Source organism: Aythya ferina, assembly GCF_964211825.1.
Source record: "Aythya ferina genome assembly, contig: HAP1_SCAFFOLD_1224, whole genome shotgun sequence".
Lineage (NCBI taxonomy): Eukaryota > Metazoa > Chordata > Aves > Anseriformes > Anatidae > Aythya > Aythya ferina.
Window position 1 is genome coordinate 1 of NW_028180800.1, and position 15,111 is coordinate 15,111.

The window sequence follows — 15,111 nt, forward strand, 5'->3', positions numbered from 1 at the left end:
GAATTTTTATGGAAGTCTTAAAATGGGTTTAGCTATGTGCCATCCTAAGAATATGAGCAATCTTCACTGTAAAACTGTACTTTTTCAGATAAATTAGTACAACGGGTCTGACTTTTGACATTTTGGAGTCCCAAACCAATTACTTTTTCCACCCTACCATTTTCTTTGGAAAAATGCCCCATACTGCTACTGTGTCATGCAGGCTAGCCTGAATTCTGTGCCTTGTGCATTCCCAATAGCTTGCTCAAAGACTCATGTACTGATAAAAGACTTTTCAAAAGAAAGTCCTGGTACTGCAATTACTCTCATTCCAACCCTAATTCCTTTGAAACAAAAAACAAAAAACAAAAAACAGAACAAAAAAAAAAAAAAATTAAAATTACTTCAAAAAGGTTTGAGAACCCAAAATAGCAAAATTCTCTCATTTAATTCCGGCTGCATTGCCATGTAATCTCAAGATCAGAAACTTTTTTTTTACACCAGCTAATTGCATCCAATTTGCTTCCTTACTAATGACCAAATACAAAGATATGTTCAGCACAGACTGAGAGGTGCTAAAAGAAGATATGGTAGAGTAAAACCTGCTGCTTATCAAAGGATACTAAATGAGCTTTCTCCTAAGTCATTTCAGCTTACTCAGTGCTGGGGAGATGAAGTGAGAGCGTTCTAAGCTTTCCTGCGCTGCTCACGGTAGAGCTGGCTTTCATTCAGCCTAGTGCCAGTCCTGGCTGACCAGGGCCGTTAGCTACAAGGCTTCTTACAGCTTTCTTCTGGTTTGCGTATCTGTAACAGACTGCCATGGTCTGGCTACAGTATTGACCATCAGTACCTGTAACTCTCCCCACCATACTTCGCCACATCTTTCTATGAAAAAAAATTTATAATGAATGTTTGCTTACACCTCAGTAACTTTAGGGATAACACCACATACACTCCTGCCTTCTGCTGTGTATACCAGTAAAGAGATTGCAAGGAGTGCGGTCCCAAAAGGAGATACCACTGGCTGAAGGAAGGCAAAGCCATGTCAGTCAAACCAACACATCCAGCTTCGAATGGTGAAGCCCAGACACACTTTATAATTCTTGAGGCTAATACTACAAACACCTGCGTACCCTGAAAGCTATTCACCATTTTCATCTAGGCCTAACTGTATATACAGCGCATATACTACACAAACACATAAAAATTGGTTATCCTTTGTCATTTTAAAAAATGGTAATATCTTAAAGAAACATACCATTGAAAGGACAGCTTGTAATAGATTTGGGGTTGTTTACAAGGATGGTAATTTGTAGTGTGTGAATAGTAAGCAGCAAATGTGTTCTTTATATGTGCAATGGAAAGCTGGATGTTACAGTCCATTCTAGAAAAGCTGTAATTTTGTTAATGTTCATAGCATAAGAAAGCTTAATAACATAACAAGTCAGATGGTTATAAAACAAATAACTGCTGGTCAGAAATTTGAACATTTTACCTGCAAAGGGTGGTCCAAGCAATGCAGATACTCCATTGGCACAGATGATGATGCCATAGGCATTTGCAAGGTGTTTAGTTCCAACTAAATCTTCAGTCACAACAGGCATTAGGGAAAAATAGCCACTAGAAAATCCTATTAGAGCACAAATCACAGCCAGACTAATGTATGTTTGCATTAGTGGCAAAGTAAGAATGCAGGTGACCAGGGTGACGTTAGCCATGAGGAAGACATTCCAAGTGCTGATGCAAGGGAGATCAGAGATGATTCCAAGGATCACTTTACCAAAAATATGCACAATGGCAATAATGGATGTCAATGGAAATATATTGTTCTGACTAGATAAATTGTACTGCTTGACTATCTCTGGAAGATGAATAAAGGGAATGACAAAGCTGCTATAGGCAAACAAAGCCCAAATTACAAAGGCCACAAATACTCTGTTGGTAAACAACGATGCAGCTCCAAAGTAACTGGAGTACCAGATTCCAAAGCCCTTCCTGACCGTAACCGTCAGCTGGCTTGCTGTCTTAAGAACAAGCAGTCCATACATACTCTTTCCACTTCTAGATTTACCTTCAGTTTCTATGTGCTTAACACTGTCAAGCACTTCTTCATTTGTTGCCTCTTCTTTTTTGTCTGTTTCTTCACTGATGACTCCATTAGATTTTAAAGTCTCTGCAGAATGGGACAGAGCTTTTGCCTGATTATTTTCACTATTACGTCTCACAACATATTTTTCATTAACATCTTTGTGGGATAGTGGTCTCATAAGTGCCCCACAGACACAAAGGTTGAGGGAGATTGCACCTTGAATGAACATGGCATTCCTCCACCCAAATTCCCTGCAGAGATACTTCAGTAAGGCTGTCATTAAAAAAGCTCCAAACCCTGTACCTGTGGTACTCAGTCCTTGTGCAAGTGCTCTTCTCTTCTGAAAATACTGTCCTACCATGACCACTGCAGGCAGATAAACCATGCCACTACCAACACCTATGAAAAGAAAAATCAAAATAAATCTGAACTTCATGTTTCATGAACTTCATGAGAAAAAAAGCAGTGAAAAATTAATCAGGTTTATTCCTATTTTTTGCAGAAGCATAATAGTAAAATCAAGAATAAATATTCAATTTTCATGTTAACTTTCATTTCTGTCTTGTAGTGTTTTCCAAAAACTGTGGTACTTGTTCCAGTAAGAATACAATACTGCTATTTAACTACTGGGAAAACTGAAATACAAGGAAGATAAAACCTTTATCTCAGTTCCACATGCTACCACCAGAAAGCCCCAAACATCCCACAATAAATCAGTGAGAGTTAATACAGAGACAACCATGAACGAAACCTATGTTGACAAATCCGTATTTGTAATACTTGCATCTGATGAAAATCTACACTGAGGCTTTCTCCTCACCTTTGAGCCACAGTGGCAATGAGACATTTCAGGCGTCAGCAACGGGGCTTAGCCCAGTGGTAGGGCCTCAGGAGGCTTTTATGTTTCTCTCAAGGCACTGCTGCACCAGGGAAGTACAGGGAGGGCTACACAGTTGCTGCACAGGCATATTCTTAAAAAACGGGATATTAACGATACCTGTTTTAAGCAGGAAATGTTGAGCCTTATGCAATCACATCAGTAAAGGTAACAGTTGCCCAATTTTTTTCACAGCAAATTCCTGACATTTAAAGAGGACTGGAATACTGGTGTATGCAGAAAATAACTTCAAGTTTACTATGGTCATAATTTAGAACAGTGTTTTTTTTTTTTATAAAAAAAGCTTTCTTAAACAGCTGATAAGTTAGTTGCATTACATCCCACAGCTAAATCAGGGCGAGAAGAGCAGTTATGCCAGCAATGCCTGAAAAAAAAATCACCTCAACATCACTGCAATGTATCATGGTCAGAGCTGACCTGGCATGCCTGTTTGTGTTTATTTCTAGTCAATGCAAACACACTATCAGACTTTTGTTTTACACTGTGCCTCCCTCCCCTAATCCAGCTGAAAACTTGAAGGCAATCTCTCTGCCTGCCAGGCTGGCCTGCCGTTGGCTGTGCAACAGGCTGAAAAAACAGCTTTATAATCACCCTGTTCCCATCCACCTGGGCTCATACTTGCATCAGTATTTACTGCACTTGTATGCACACCCTGTGAAGTAAAAAATGTTATTAACAATTTTATCTTTCCACTCTGTGGGCTACATAGCAAAGTGTGGTCTAATTACAAGCAAAGGCATGCCACTGTTACGCAGACACAGGACTACAGGCCTCTTCATCTCCTTTTCCTCACAGATTTGGCACTTTGGTGCCACAGCATGACCTGGCTCTGCTCTCCCCTTCCTGTGGGCCTCGAGGGTTTTTTAACTCCCCCGGCCACAGGGAAGGCTCCTCTGCCCCCCAGACTGCCACCACAGGGAGAAGAGCACATGGGGTTGGGGTGAGGCTGGCGGCCAGGAGGCAAGGGGACAGGGAACAGGGCAGGCGCCATGAAGAGCTGGAGGAGGCGAAAGGTTCTGAGGTGAGGGGTGCTTTGGGATGGAGCTGGGGGTGGCAGTGGCCGCAGGCAAGACTGGGACTATGGGGACAGGTGGCATGAGGGCATCTGACATGGCTGGTCACAGAGGCCTGAGGGAAAAACAGGGCCATTAGCAAGCCCTCGTGCATGGAGGCCCAGAAGTAATTGCAGCAGGAGGCAGCCACTGTACACAAACAGCGGCCTGATCTCTTACAGCTGTACAAACATGAAGGAAACTTCCTGAGGTGGTGGTGAGGTGACTGTGAGCAAGGGGATGGGGTGTGAGGGGTTAGGGAGCAAGGAAATGAGGAGTGGAGTGGACAGGGAGTGAGAGGACAGGGAGCGAAGGCACTGTGAGTGAGGTGATCCTAAGTGAGCAGACAGGGAGTGAGGTGATGGTGAGGGGACAGCAAGGGAGGGGATGGTGAGTGAAGAAATAGTGAACGAGGGGACAGTGAGTGTGGGGACAGTGAGGTAATGGCAAATAAAGCAGCTGAATGTGGTGATGGCAAGCAGAGCTGTCATCAAGCAGAGCTGGAGGAAACATCTCAGGCATCTCTACACTGGTCTTCTGGACAAAATTTCTCCTGCAACAGCATCACATCTCTACCTCATGTAAAAATTTGCCTCAGCCTTTTTATGAAAATTCAGTTTTTGCCTCACTTTTTAAAATGGTTGTATAATCTCTGCCTTTTTGTCTAATATTCTTGATATGCTCTTTCTGAAAAGCAGCAAGCAGTTGAAACAACGGCAGTGTAGGTTCCTGTCTGCCTGAACATACCCAATACGTATGGGAACAGAAACTGCCAAAAGGGCAAAACCTTGCCTGTAATTATTGCTGTTTGTTTAGAAATTTACAACATTATGGAAATCTATGGTGTGCTGGTATAAAGAGTTGTCATAGTGATCCTTTCTGGTTTCATTTTTTTTCCATCCAGCTAGATTAAAAAAAAAAATGTACAGAAATTCTGCAGATTTCTCTGAAATTGTGTGAAGGGATAGTTTGAGGGAATGGAGGGTACTGAAGCCATTGTCAGGACCACAAACATTTTTTTTTGTCACTGTTGCACTTCTGTCATATTAGTCATGTAGTGAATAATATTTCAAAGTCCCTTGAATTGTTTACTATTGCTCAAATAATAATTAAAGGTCAAATTGTGTACTTCTTACTTGAATTAACTTAATATTTTTGTTTCATATTTATTAACAATTTCTCTTTCCAGAAGGAAACAGTGAATAAAATGGAGTGATCCTTTAAGTAGATAATATTGGATTCTTCCACGTAGTTTCTGGAATTAGCTAAATATTTTCACAAAAAGCCACATTTTGCAAGAAAAAGAGCACCAAGGCACTAGCCTATTGATTTTCAATAAAAATGCATAAACTTTCATGCCTATCTAAATTTCAGTTGGTTTCTATATATAAAAAGGTTTCCTAGAGACCTAACTTTGTCTCAAAAGAGGAATACTCTATGCTTACCTGAATTGTCTACTGTCATTACCTCACTGGTAATAACTAATACCCTGTTCTGTCCTCCTGTCATCTTCTCACACATGAGGAAAGTGTTCTGTTCCCCACAAGCCTGCCTATTCATAATTTCATATTAAAATAGAAGAGTGAAAATGACTAGTTCTAAAATTATTTGGAATGTTTTCTCAATGGTCATTACTACTGTTACATAGCAGTGTGTCATAACCAAAGTATCGCGTCCTCTGACAAACCTTCAGCAGGAAATAATGCTACATGTTTCCTTACCTCTCACCCAGAATATGTAGCAAAATGAGATGCCATTTATTAGTGGTTGTTGATGTAATATGAATATCTACTATTAAAAATTACACATAAAATATGACTACATGCATTGTTCAGATTCAGGCAGATCAAATATACTAACAAGGATTCAGTACATGAAACAAATACAATAATCTGCTTGCAAGAAAGACATTATTATTTTTTTTCTTTTTATTTTTTTTACCCATTAAAAACATACATGTAACACCCTTTAAAATGGGTATGGAAACAGTACACAATTATCAAATTCTTGTATTTTGTTAATATGTAGCAACTCCACAACACACCTGAGGAAATACTAGCTGTTTTTTTTCTGTGACAAAGAGAGGAGTTAGCTAGATATACGGTTCAACAGTATTTTACTATCTTTAAATTCCATTTGTTAGAGTTTTGATTACATTCATTATTCTAAGTAAGAATACCATCAAATATATTCAAATGGAAGAAACTGGTAAAAATGCCATCTTCACATGGTAGATTTAAATGACAATGAAAGCCATTGGGCCCAATCCACTGTGTAAATAAATAAGCTTTCTGAAAAGATAACAGTCTGTAAAGCCTGTGACAGAACTAGAATAACTCTACTGAAATCAAGGATGCTGCTCATTGTCTCTTATTTCTCTGACTATAACACTGTGCCAGATCACATGAGGGCTGAAGAAGATAAAAACAAAAGTCAAGTTATATTCCATAATTAAAAGTTTTTGTGTTTTTTTTTTTTTTTGTTGTTGTTGTTGTTGTTGTTTGTTTGTTTTTTAATTTGGAAAAACTTTGCAGGAACCAGTCTAACTTCCCTCTTTGCTCACCCAGGTAACTTCCAAAGCAATCAAAAATCATTGAAAGAACTTTCAAATGTTAGTATAGCTTACCAGCTGTCACTCCAAATGTAAGGAAGAGGTAGTGCACATTTGAGGCATAGGCACTCAATATCCAGCCTAGGGCATTCAATATCCCTCCAATTATTGCTGTCTTGCGGCACCCACACATGGTAATGAATAAACCAATAAAAGGCCCTGTTAAAGAACAAGAAAAAATGCTATGCTATTTATTTAAATATCTGCATTGCCTAATATTTTTTCAAGTGAAGATTATTAATGTTGTTTTAAACAAAATGTTAAACATCACACTACTCAGGCAATTCAGTTTATTTTCCTTATTACCATTTAAAATCCTGGAAAGAAAAATTCAACCAACCAAGCAAATACCCATAAGACCTAAAATCAAAATGGCTCTGTGAAGAAGGAATGGTTTAAACAGAAGACAAAATGAAAACATTGTTCCCCAAAATGAACGCTGAGTGAGTGCAGACCTTCTTTCACAAGCAAATACTTTATTTTGTTTTCAGTGGAGTGTTTTAGGCAGACCTAAACACATTTTCAATCTTAATTTAGGGAAACAGAGGTCTGTATATGCATACATACCCCTATAGATATTATTTGGGTTACTCTCCTCACATCATTCTTTCCTCACAGAGTATGAGGAGGTCCACAAGCTTAGCAGATTTTTTGTTTTCTTGATTCTCATGAGACCTTGGAGTCACAAACAATCCTTTCCTGCTCATGCTGTCTCCTAGTCAAATTGTCTTCTCTACCATCTTCTCTGTTGTCCCTATTTTCTTCTAACTTGTAAAATTTGCACAAGTGATTCGACAAATTAAAAAGGCAACTCGGGAGAAATGGGGAAGCTCTGCTAATAAATTGGAAAACTGTAGGAAAATATTTGAGGGATGAGCAACAAACGTATTCTAAAAATCTCTGTAGCTCTGAAATAAATGACATTGGAACATACCTACAATAAGTGTAATGCCCATGCTAAGGGAGCTAACCCATGCTGTTAAGCCACGGCTTTGATTAAACTCTTCAAGCCACTCCATGTTGAGTATTCCAAGGGCCATTTGGGACCCCATAATAAGTATGTGCACAAGGAAAGAGGAAAGTACAATCATCCAAGCCCATCCTCCATCGATGTTTGGATTAGGCTTAATTGGCTTACTTCCAACTTTTGAGTCATCTCCAAAATCGTATCCAATATCCTCTCGACTAGCATACATTTTCTCCACAGTATTCTGAAATAAATACAGTAAATAACTTCAAAACACATTCAAAATGATCCAATTTTGTAGCTTGGTTATGGTGAAGAAATCACAACTGTATTTCACCTTTTTTTTTAAGTGCAGTTGTAAAGTGAATAATGAGTTTTTGTTGTTCAAATTCTCTAATTGGAATAGATCTTATCTTTCTGTTTATTATCATGGCTGTCTATGTGGGAGTACTTATGGGTTGCCAGTAGGTCGCATTATTTCCATTGTTATGTATTTACTTACTTGCATGTGGCTGAGAGCACTCACTCTTCATGGGTTGACTGTGGTCACAGAAACAGACTGGTCTCTCTCTGTATATTCCTTCTCTGTATCACCTTCTGCTGTCCCAGTAAGATTATGTGTCTTTGTGTTCTAGTGAATAAAGCTTGGAATCAAAAAAGGAAATCTTGAAGAGGAAGGTGGATTGAATTACTGTATTTTTTCAGAGGAAACTAGTTTTGAGATGTATGTTTTCCTTAGTAGTGGAAGGACAACAGGGAAGAGAGAAAGATAAAATTTAAGGTTCTTAATTTTCTGAAAGCTTTACTTATATAAATTACAAAGAAAGGATTATTACTTCCTCTCTGGCAAACTTTAAACTTTTATGAGAGTTACTTTGACAAACAGTTTACGATTATGCTCTCAGTTTCCATAGTGCTAATCCATATAATCCTACTAAAACCAATGAATTCTTCCAAAATAATGTCAATGCCTTCAGAATCAAACTGAGTGGCAGAGCTATGTGCATAGACATGTAGGATCAGGCCATAACAGCTTGATTTGATTACTTTGATTTCGTCCATTGTTATTGTGTGAAGATTACAACACAATGTGAAAATAATTTCAAAACAATTTGCAAGTAATTTTTAATTGAGTAACAGGCAAGGTGCAGAACCAAATCTTCCCTCTATCTGATTTATTCTGCAACATATTGAAATGTTACATGGCTGTCAAGTATCACATAGGTTTCCATGGAGACTAGAAATAAGTGTAATGACACAAATTACCAAAGATTGTAATTTTTTTATCTTCTTTTTTTCTCTGGAGAAATAGGAAGAGCCATCAGCTTCACAATAGTCAAACAAGAGAAGTTACCAAAAATTGTTTTAAAAAGCTTCGTGTACTCTGAGCTCTCAAAAGATACGTCTCCCAGCTCAGAGCCAGCCCTTCAGCACAATGCATTGACAGATAATGGAATAACTCAGACTCTTTACTAATGAAAATTTGAGCTGTTCTCTTTAAATACATGAGTGTATTCTGCTTCTTAAGTTACTACTTTTCCCAACTATTTTTTCTCATTGCTAGATAAACATACAGATCATATTAACACGTAGATGGAGTCAGAGACGGTTGGACAAAGCTATTTTCACAAACAGTGACAAACTGCCCGTGCATGTAACCTGTCCATGCTGGCCGCTCAGTAAGTCGCCTTCAAAGTTAAGTGACACAGAACCCTTACGTGCAGTACAGGGAAGGGTGGGTAGCTAAGGGCACTTGAACATTTGGTTTCCTCCAGGAGCACGCTGATTTGCTTCATACAACAAACCGGGAGCTAAAAGATGTTCCCCTGGTATCCAGTTCTTCACCATGGATACTCTTCATGGACTAAGTTATCACTAGCCCTAACTTGGCCATGGAAGAGAGAAGGAAAGTATTGATGACAGTGAGGAATGACAAGAACTGTGTACATTTAACACTTGCCGCATGATCAAATGATGAGTACACACCTGGGTGCCTGTTCATACACACTGAACTGACTTACTGGCTTTTTCTTTCCAAATCAGGCAGCAAAAAGAAGAGGGATTATGCTTAGTCATCTGTCTGGAGGTCCGCCAGGGTGTTTGAGGCAGGATTGTATACATGGCGAGGGGAATGCTGAGGGGAACGCTGAATGAAGATGAGGGGATGACCGTGAGGACAGCCTGGGACAGCCTTAGTTACAATTATACTTAATCCTTCTTCTACAGAGGGTAGGTGTTTAAGATAGCATTCTCACCCTTTCTTATTAAGGTTCTGGGAGCCAGATCCCCCACTGATGCAGTTTATATGACTACTTACGGAGGACTCAGCCCACTCGAAAGAAATACAAACGGCACAAATGTAACAGAGATAGCACATAATCATGCTAATGGAAAGACAAAAAGAGAGAGAGACAGAGAAATAGCAGAATGAAGGACAATTTCAAGCTGATAACCATAGTCTGTGTAGGATTAGTGAAAATGTATGATGGATATTACAGTACATCTTAGATAATGGAACACAAAATTATGTAACTCAAGATTCAGAGTAAGGATTCAGTGTGGAACCTCACCTTTCTCTTTCATGCTTTTGACTGTTTTTTTGTATGCACCTGAATCTCATACTGGATACCAAAAAAAAATCCTTCTTTGGACAGGATATAGATACTTCTTTCATATATTCAAAATGATTTAAAGCAAAAATAATTGGCACTGAGATTAAAAGATATGACACTCATTTTCGCAACAGCAAAGAAAATGCAAGCATCCTGACAGAATGGGCTTACCCTGATTAGATGCGAGCTGATGTCAGGCATGCATCAGCCCCCACAAAGCTTGGGATAATGCATATATTTTCCCTTTTAACTGGATTCTTGCTTATTATTACTTTTATACTAACTTCCCACTAATGTCACAAGTTCAGAGTGAATACACTCAAAAGCACAGAAGGTCATTTCCAGTAACTGCACGAACTCTGGGGCTCTGGGTAAAGCAAGGACTGGATGTCAGGCTCCTCTCCCCACTACTGACTCATCGCCCTGTAGCCTACTGCACCTGGGAGAAATGCTCTTACCTGCCTTCAGCCTTCTTCCCACACCACAGCACTGCCAAGAACACAGTATCACAGAAGGCAGAGAAGCCCAAGAGGCTCGTAGCAATTGTGAAATCCTAGAGAAACTGCAATGAAAGTGACAGTAGCTGATTTGTAAAGCCACACATACTCCCCCAGCGAGCAAGGTAGTGAAGACCCGCTCACAGTACGTGTTGAATACAGACCCTCACAAGGGATTGTATTTAAATAGAGGAGAATCAGGATTCTTGCTTGGGCAGCTGGAGGAGGGCTAGACTTTTTTTTTCAGAAAAGCTTTTTATATTGTATGCTCACACACACACTCAGCTTTTAGACAATTGGCCCAAATGTTAGTGTCCACATAAACGCTGAGCTTTTTTCAAAAATCTGACTCATGAGCTATTTTAGAGAGGTGCTTTAGCAGGTGCTATAACAAGACCAAAATCAGCAGAGAAACACCAAAGTTCCCCGTACCATCACTGGAACTATGGCTCCCTGGCTTGAAGTTGAACAGGTTTATCGGAAATACCTCTGATCTGGATATAAAAAGTCCACGTGATGAAGAATTTACGTAGTCTTTGGTAACCTCTTGCAGTACCTGATTGCCTCTGCCTTGAAAAGTATGGGATCGAACAGGATAACTCATCAGCGCTTTATAAAGAGGAAGTTTTGCTCCACAGTCTTCCCATTCGCTAAGCCACACCTAACTGTGTTTTGAAGATGCACTGAAAAAATGTCGCTAAAAGCAGAGCGTATTTTGGGCGTGGTAACTTTCATCATTGCACCCCGACCTCGGCGCTGCTCCGAGCCCCTCGGCTGCCGCGGGCTTCCCCGGAGCCGTGAGCAGCTCCCGCTCCTGCAGACCAGCGCCACGGCGCGCCCCAGAGGCGAAGGGGCTGCCTGGGGGCAGCGCTCGCCGCTTGCAGCCCCCGCCGCTCCCCGCAGCACCGGGGCGGCCGCCGCCTCCCCGCCCCGGCCCCCCGCACGGCCCCGGCCCCGGCCCCGGCTCCTCCCCGGTGCTCACCCCGCCGGGCCCCGGCCCGCATGGCGCTGGGCCCCGCCGCCCCCGCCGGGCTGTTTATTTGCTGCTGCAGCCCGCGGCCGGGCTGGGGGCTGCTGCTGCTCCCCCGGCGGCTCGCCCCCTGCTCCGTCTGGCTGCCATTCCCCGCGGCTTCAAATCGCCACGCTCTTTCATTCCTGCGGTACCGGCTGATTCTGGTTTGGCTGAGGAGATTTGCAGTCCTCTCACATGCACACTCTGGTGGCTGGATGAAGTTTATTGCCGCACAGGTTATCGCCAGAAATACGCATCAGAGAGAGGCCGAGGATAGAATCCAATAAAAGCAGCCGGTGTCAAGGTTTTAATGGCCGTTGGGTTGCAGCAAGTTGTTAACTTGAGAGAGGCTGGTGGCAACAGCCCTAAGAATGAAGCTTGAAAGCTTCACCCTATAGCACCTGATTTGTGCAATATTTGAGCTTCAGAAACAGAGGAAAGGAGTTGTAGCAATACACTCCTACTTTCTCAAAGCGGCATCTGGACCTCAGTTGCATCTTCCCGAACAGTCAGAGGCATTAATGAGGAACACAGTCAGCAACACGTTGCTTTGACTTTTTTCAGTGAATTTGCCCGGACTAAGGTGATTGTATGCCAGCGTGCAAAACTTTCATCCTCGGAGACGTGTGCTGAACAGCAGAGCCAAAGGCACTTCAAGGAGGTGCACCTGTCAGCTTGAGAGGAAATGCAGACAGACCAACAGTAATATTTGAATGGTGTCACAAGGCACCATGGCATAACGTGATGGTTCCAAATATGTTAAAGAGCCTTATTTTGGGGCTGTTAAAGATACTGATTTGGAGCTTTCTATATTTTTTCTACATTTATATTTAACCGCACTCTTTGTTGTATGTGCCCTGTTGGACATGCAAATATCGAGTATTTTTACCCATAAAAGTGCAATGTTCTGTTCCATTATCTATATAATCTATCAAATATAACTTTAATAAACACTTTTATCTGTTCCCAGTTAAAGAGTGTGGTAGACTGTATACTATTGCTATGGTATTTACATAAATCTTATACTACTTTCCACTGCACTCTTAAAAGATAATCTTTTATCAGAGTAAACAACTAGATGAGTGTCGTGGACTTGTGATTGGGTTTGTTTCCTCCTCCTCCATAAATAACACTAGATTTCCCATTTTAAAAGGTTATGGTATTGCATTGCAAATGCAAGTGCCATGCTGAAGTTCACCTGAACCTAATTACTCTATGGCAGTACCTTACACCTTGTATGGGCATTCCTGTTGCAGGTTTTAACTTTGGCATTACCTGCTTAGCTGGAGTCTGGTTTCTTAAAAGGTGTAATGCTAAGGGCTTGACACATTAAATTTGCTGCTTATTGGCTAGTGTTATTTCCTGAGTTTGAAATGTACATTTTGATTTGTGAATCATCTGACATGCTAACACACATTAAGTCTACCACAGAAGCAGATTCACTGGGGCAGTGCAATGACTCATGACAAAATATTAAAAATCTATTTCTTTGACTGGCTGTTAACCCATGTTCCCTCTGGTAATTGAGATGCCATCTGCTTGCTTAAATCCTTGTGCTAACAGAGATTCTGTCTTAAGGGTTTGAGCTGATAGAAAACTCACTTAGCTGTGTCATACTGCTTCAGCACTTCTGGTTCAGATATCATTGTGGTTCTGGGCTAAAATCTTGGATTTATGCTGTCTCTTGAGAAGATAAGTCTGTATGGATTTATTTGAATTTTAACCATTAAATTGTCCAGGTTTATCAGAGGGAGTACAAATGATGTTCAGTAAGGAAAAAAGGTCTGTTTTGTAAGACAGGAAGGGACAATGTTATGGTTTCAGGAGAAAAACAAAAACAAACAAACAAACAAACAAAAACCTTGCAGTTTTTCGCCAAGATGCATAAGGTGCCTAATCCAGTAAAATAAGATGTAAATAGTCTGATGGCCCCTGGTGCATTCTGGATTGTAACTATAACCTGGTAGGATGGCAAGCAGAATAATCAAAACTGGAAAGGAAGGACTTTCCACTTTTACCAGTTTTGGTAATTATATGTTGCAACATGATTTAAAGGCAGAGAGGAAGGGAGGGAGGGAGAAAGGCAGGAGGAGGAGGAATCAGTAACTCAGTCCTGGTCACTGTCTGGGGGCCACCATGGTGTCGTAGACTTTCACAGTCACAGAAGCGGTGGTTGGAGCAGACCTCTGGGGTCCATCCAGTCTGGCCTTCTGCTTGAAACAGGATCGTGACCTATGACATTTCAGGTCCACCATAGCCTTATCCTTTCCTTAACTTCTTCAACTTATCCTCACAAGTCAAATGCCGTAGGCTCCTTACCATCTCACTAGCCCTCCGCATGACCCTCTCTTGTTTTTCAACGTGCTTCTTAAAACAGGGAGTGCAAAACAGGACACAATATCCCAGATGTGGACTCATCAGCATCAAATAAGGAGGGATATTAATTTTTGTTCATCTGCTGTCTTTGCCTCTTTCCCAATGTAGTCCAGTTTGTTATCATTATATTCACCACAAAAACACCCTGTTGGCTCATATTCAGCTTAGTGCCCCCTGTGACAGCCACATCCTTTCAGCTGTGTGTCTGCTCAGGCAGCCTGCACTGGTGCCTGGCACTACTTAACCCCATATGCACAACTCTGCACTCCTTGTTAAACTTCATGACGTTTCTGTTGACCCAGTTTTTCAGTTTCCCAAAGTCCTCTCAAATGAAGCCCCACTGTTTGGTTTGAGAACCACACCTTCTAGTTTAGTATTGTCTGAAAATCTACTGCAGGTGCATCCTGTGTCAGCATCCACATCACGATGAAGGTAATGAACAACACTGGTGCCACTATTGACCCAAGGTGTTCTGCTTGCTGCTGGCCAGCAACTAAGCATCACCCCATTGATTACTACCCTTTAAGTCCAGCAATCCATCCAATTTTCAACCTATTTAGATCTAGCAGTTCATTCATCCAGACCATATTCCTCATTTTTTACTCCACATTGTGCTTTAACCACTTGCTTCATCCCTATTGCTCAAAATAGAAGCTGTGCTGGAGAGCATACAGGCTGTTCAGCCCTCTGAAAATGTGTATTGATGTAAATATAAAGTGCTGATTTAGCTTCCCAGCATTTCTCCTATACTATTGCTGCAGTGCTCATTAGTCTCTTCCCTAAAGCTTTCATTAAGCGTCCACCCAACTTCCCATTAAATGTAGTACTACAGTGTCCTGGTTTCAGTTAGCACAGAATTAATTTTCTTCCTAGTAGCTGGTGGAATGCTGTGTTTTGGCTTAGAATGAGAAGAGTGCTGATAACACCCCGATGCTTTAATTGTTGCAGAGCAGTGCTTATACTAAGCCAAGGACATCTCAGCCTTTGCTCTGTCCTGCCAACAGGCAGGCTGGGGGGT

The 15,111-nt window shown here is 41.0% G+C and overlaps 1 protein-coding gene across 10 annotated transcripts; it reads right to left on the reverse strand.

Moving 5' to 3' along the window:
• Positions 1-6: 6 nt before the first annotated feature.
• Positions 7-11,987, reverse strand: LOC311429486 (monocarboxylate transporter 14-like). 10 transcript variants are annotated; one of them, XM_084540561.1, is made up of 6 exons: positions 11,688-11,987; positions 10,667-10,770; positions 8,099-8,227; positions 7,768-7,840; positions 6,645-6,788; positions 7-2,467 (listed from the first exon to the last, which is right to left on the reverse strand). In XM_084540561.1, the coding sequence occupies exons 3-6, from the start codon at positions 8,102-8,104 to the stop codon at positions 1,326-1,328; spliced, it is 1,365 nt and encodes a 454-aa protein (XP_084396687.1). In that variant the 5' UTR covers positions 8,105-8,227; positions 10,667-10,770; positions 11,688-11,987; the 3' UTR covers positions 7-1,325. The 10 variants fall into 10 exon arrangements, with proteins under 10 accessions (XP_084396687.1, XP_084396686.1, XP_084396689.1 ...); XM_084540560.1 differs by having other exon boundaries at positions 7,564-7,840; positions 11,688-11,984; XM_084540563.1 differs by having other exon boundaries at positions 7,564-7,840; positions 8,099-8,240; positions 11,688-11,984.
• Between the last annotated feature and the right edge of the window lie 3,124 nt (positions 11,988-15,111).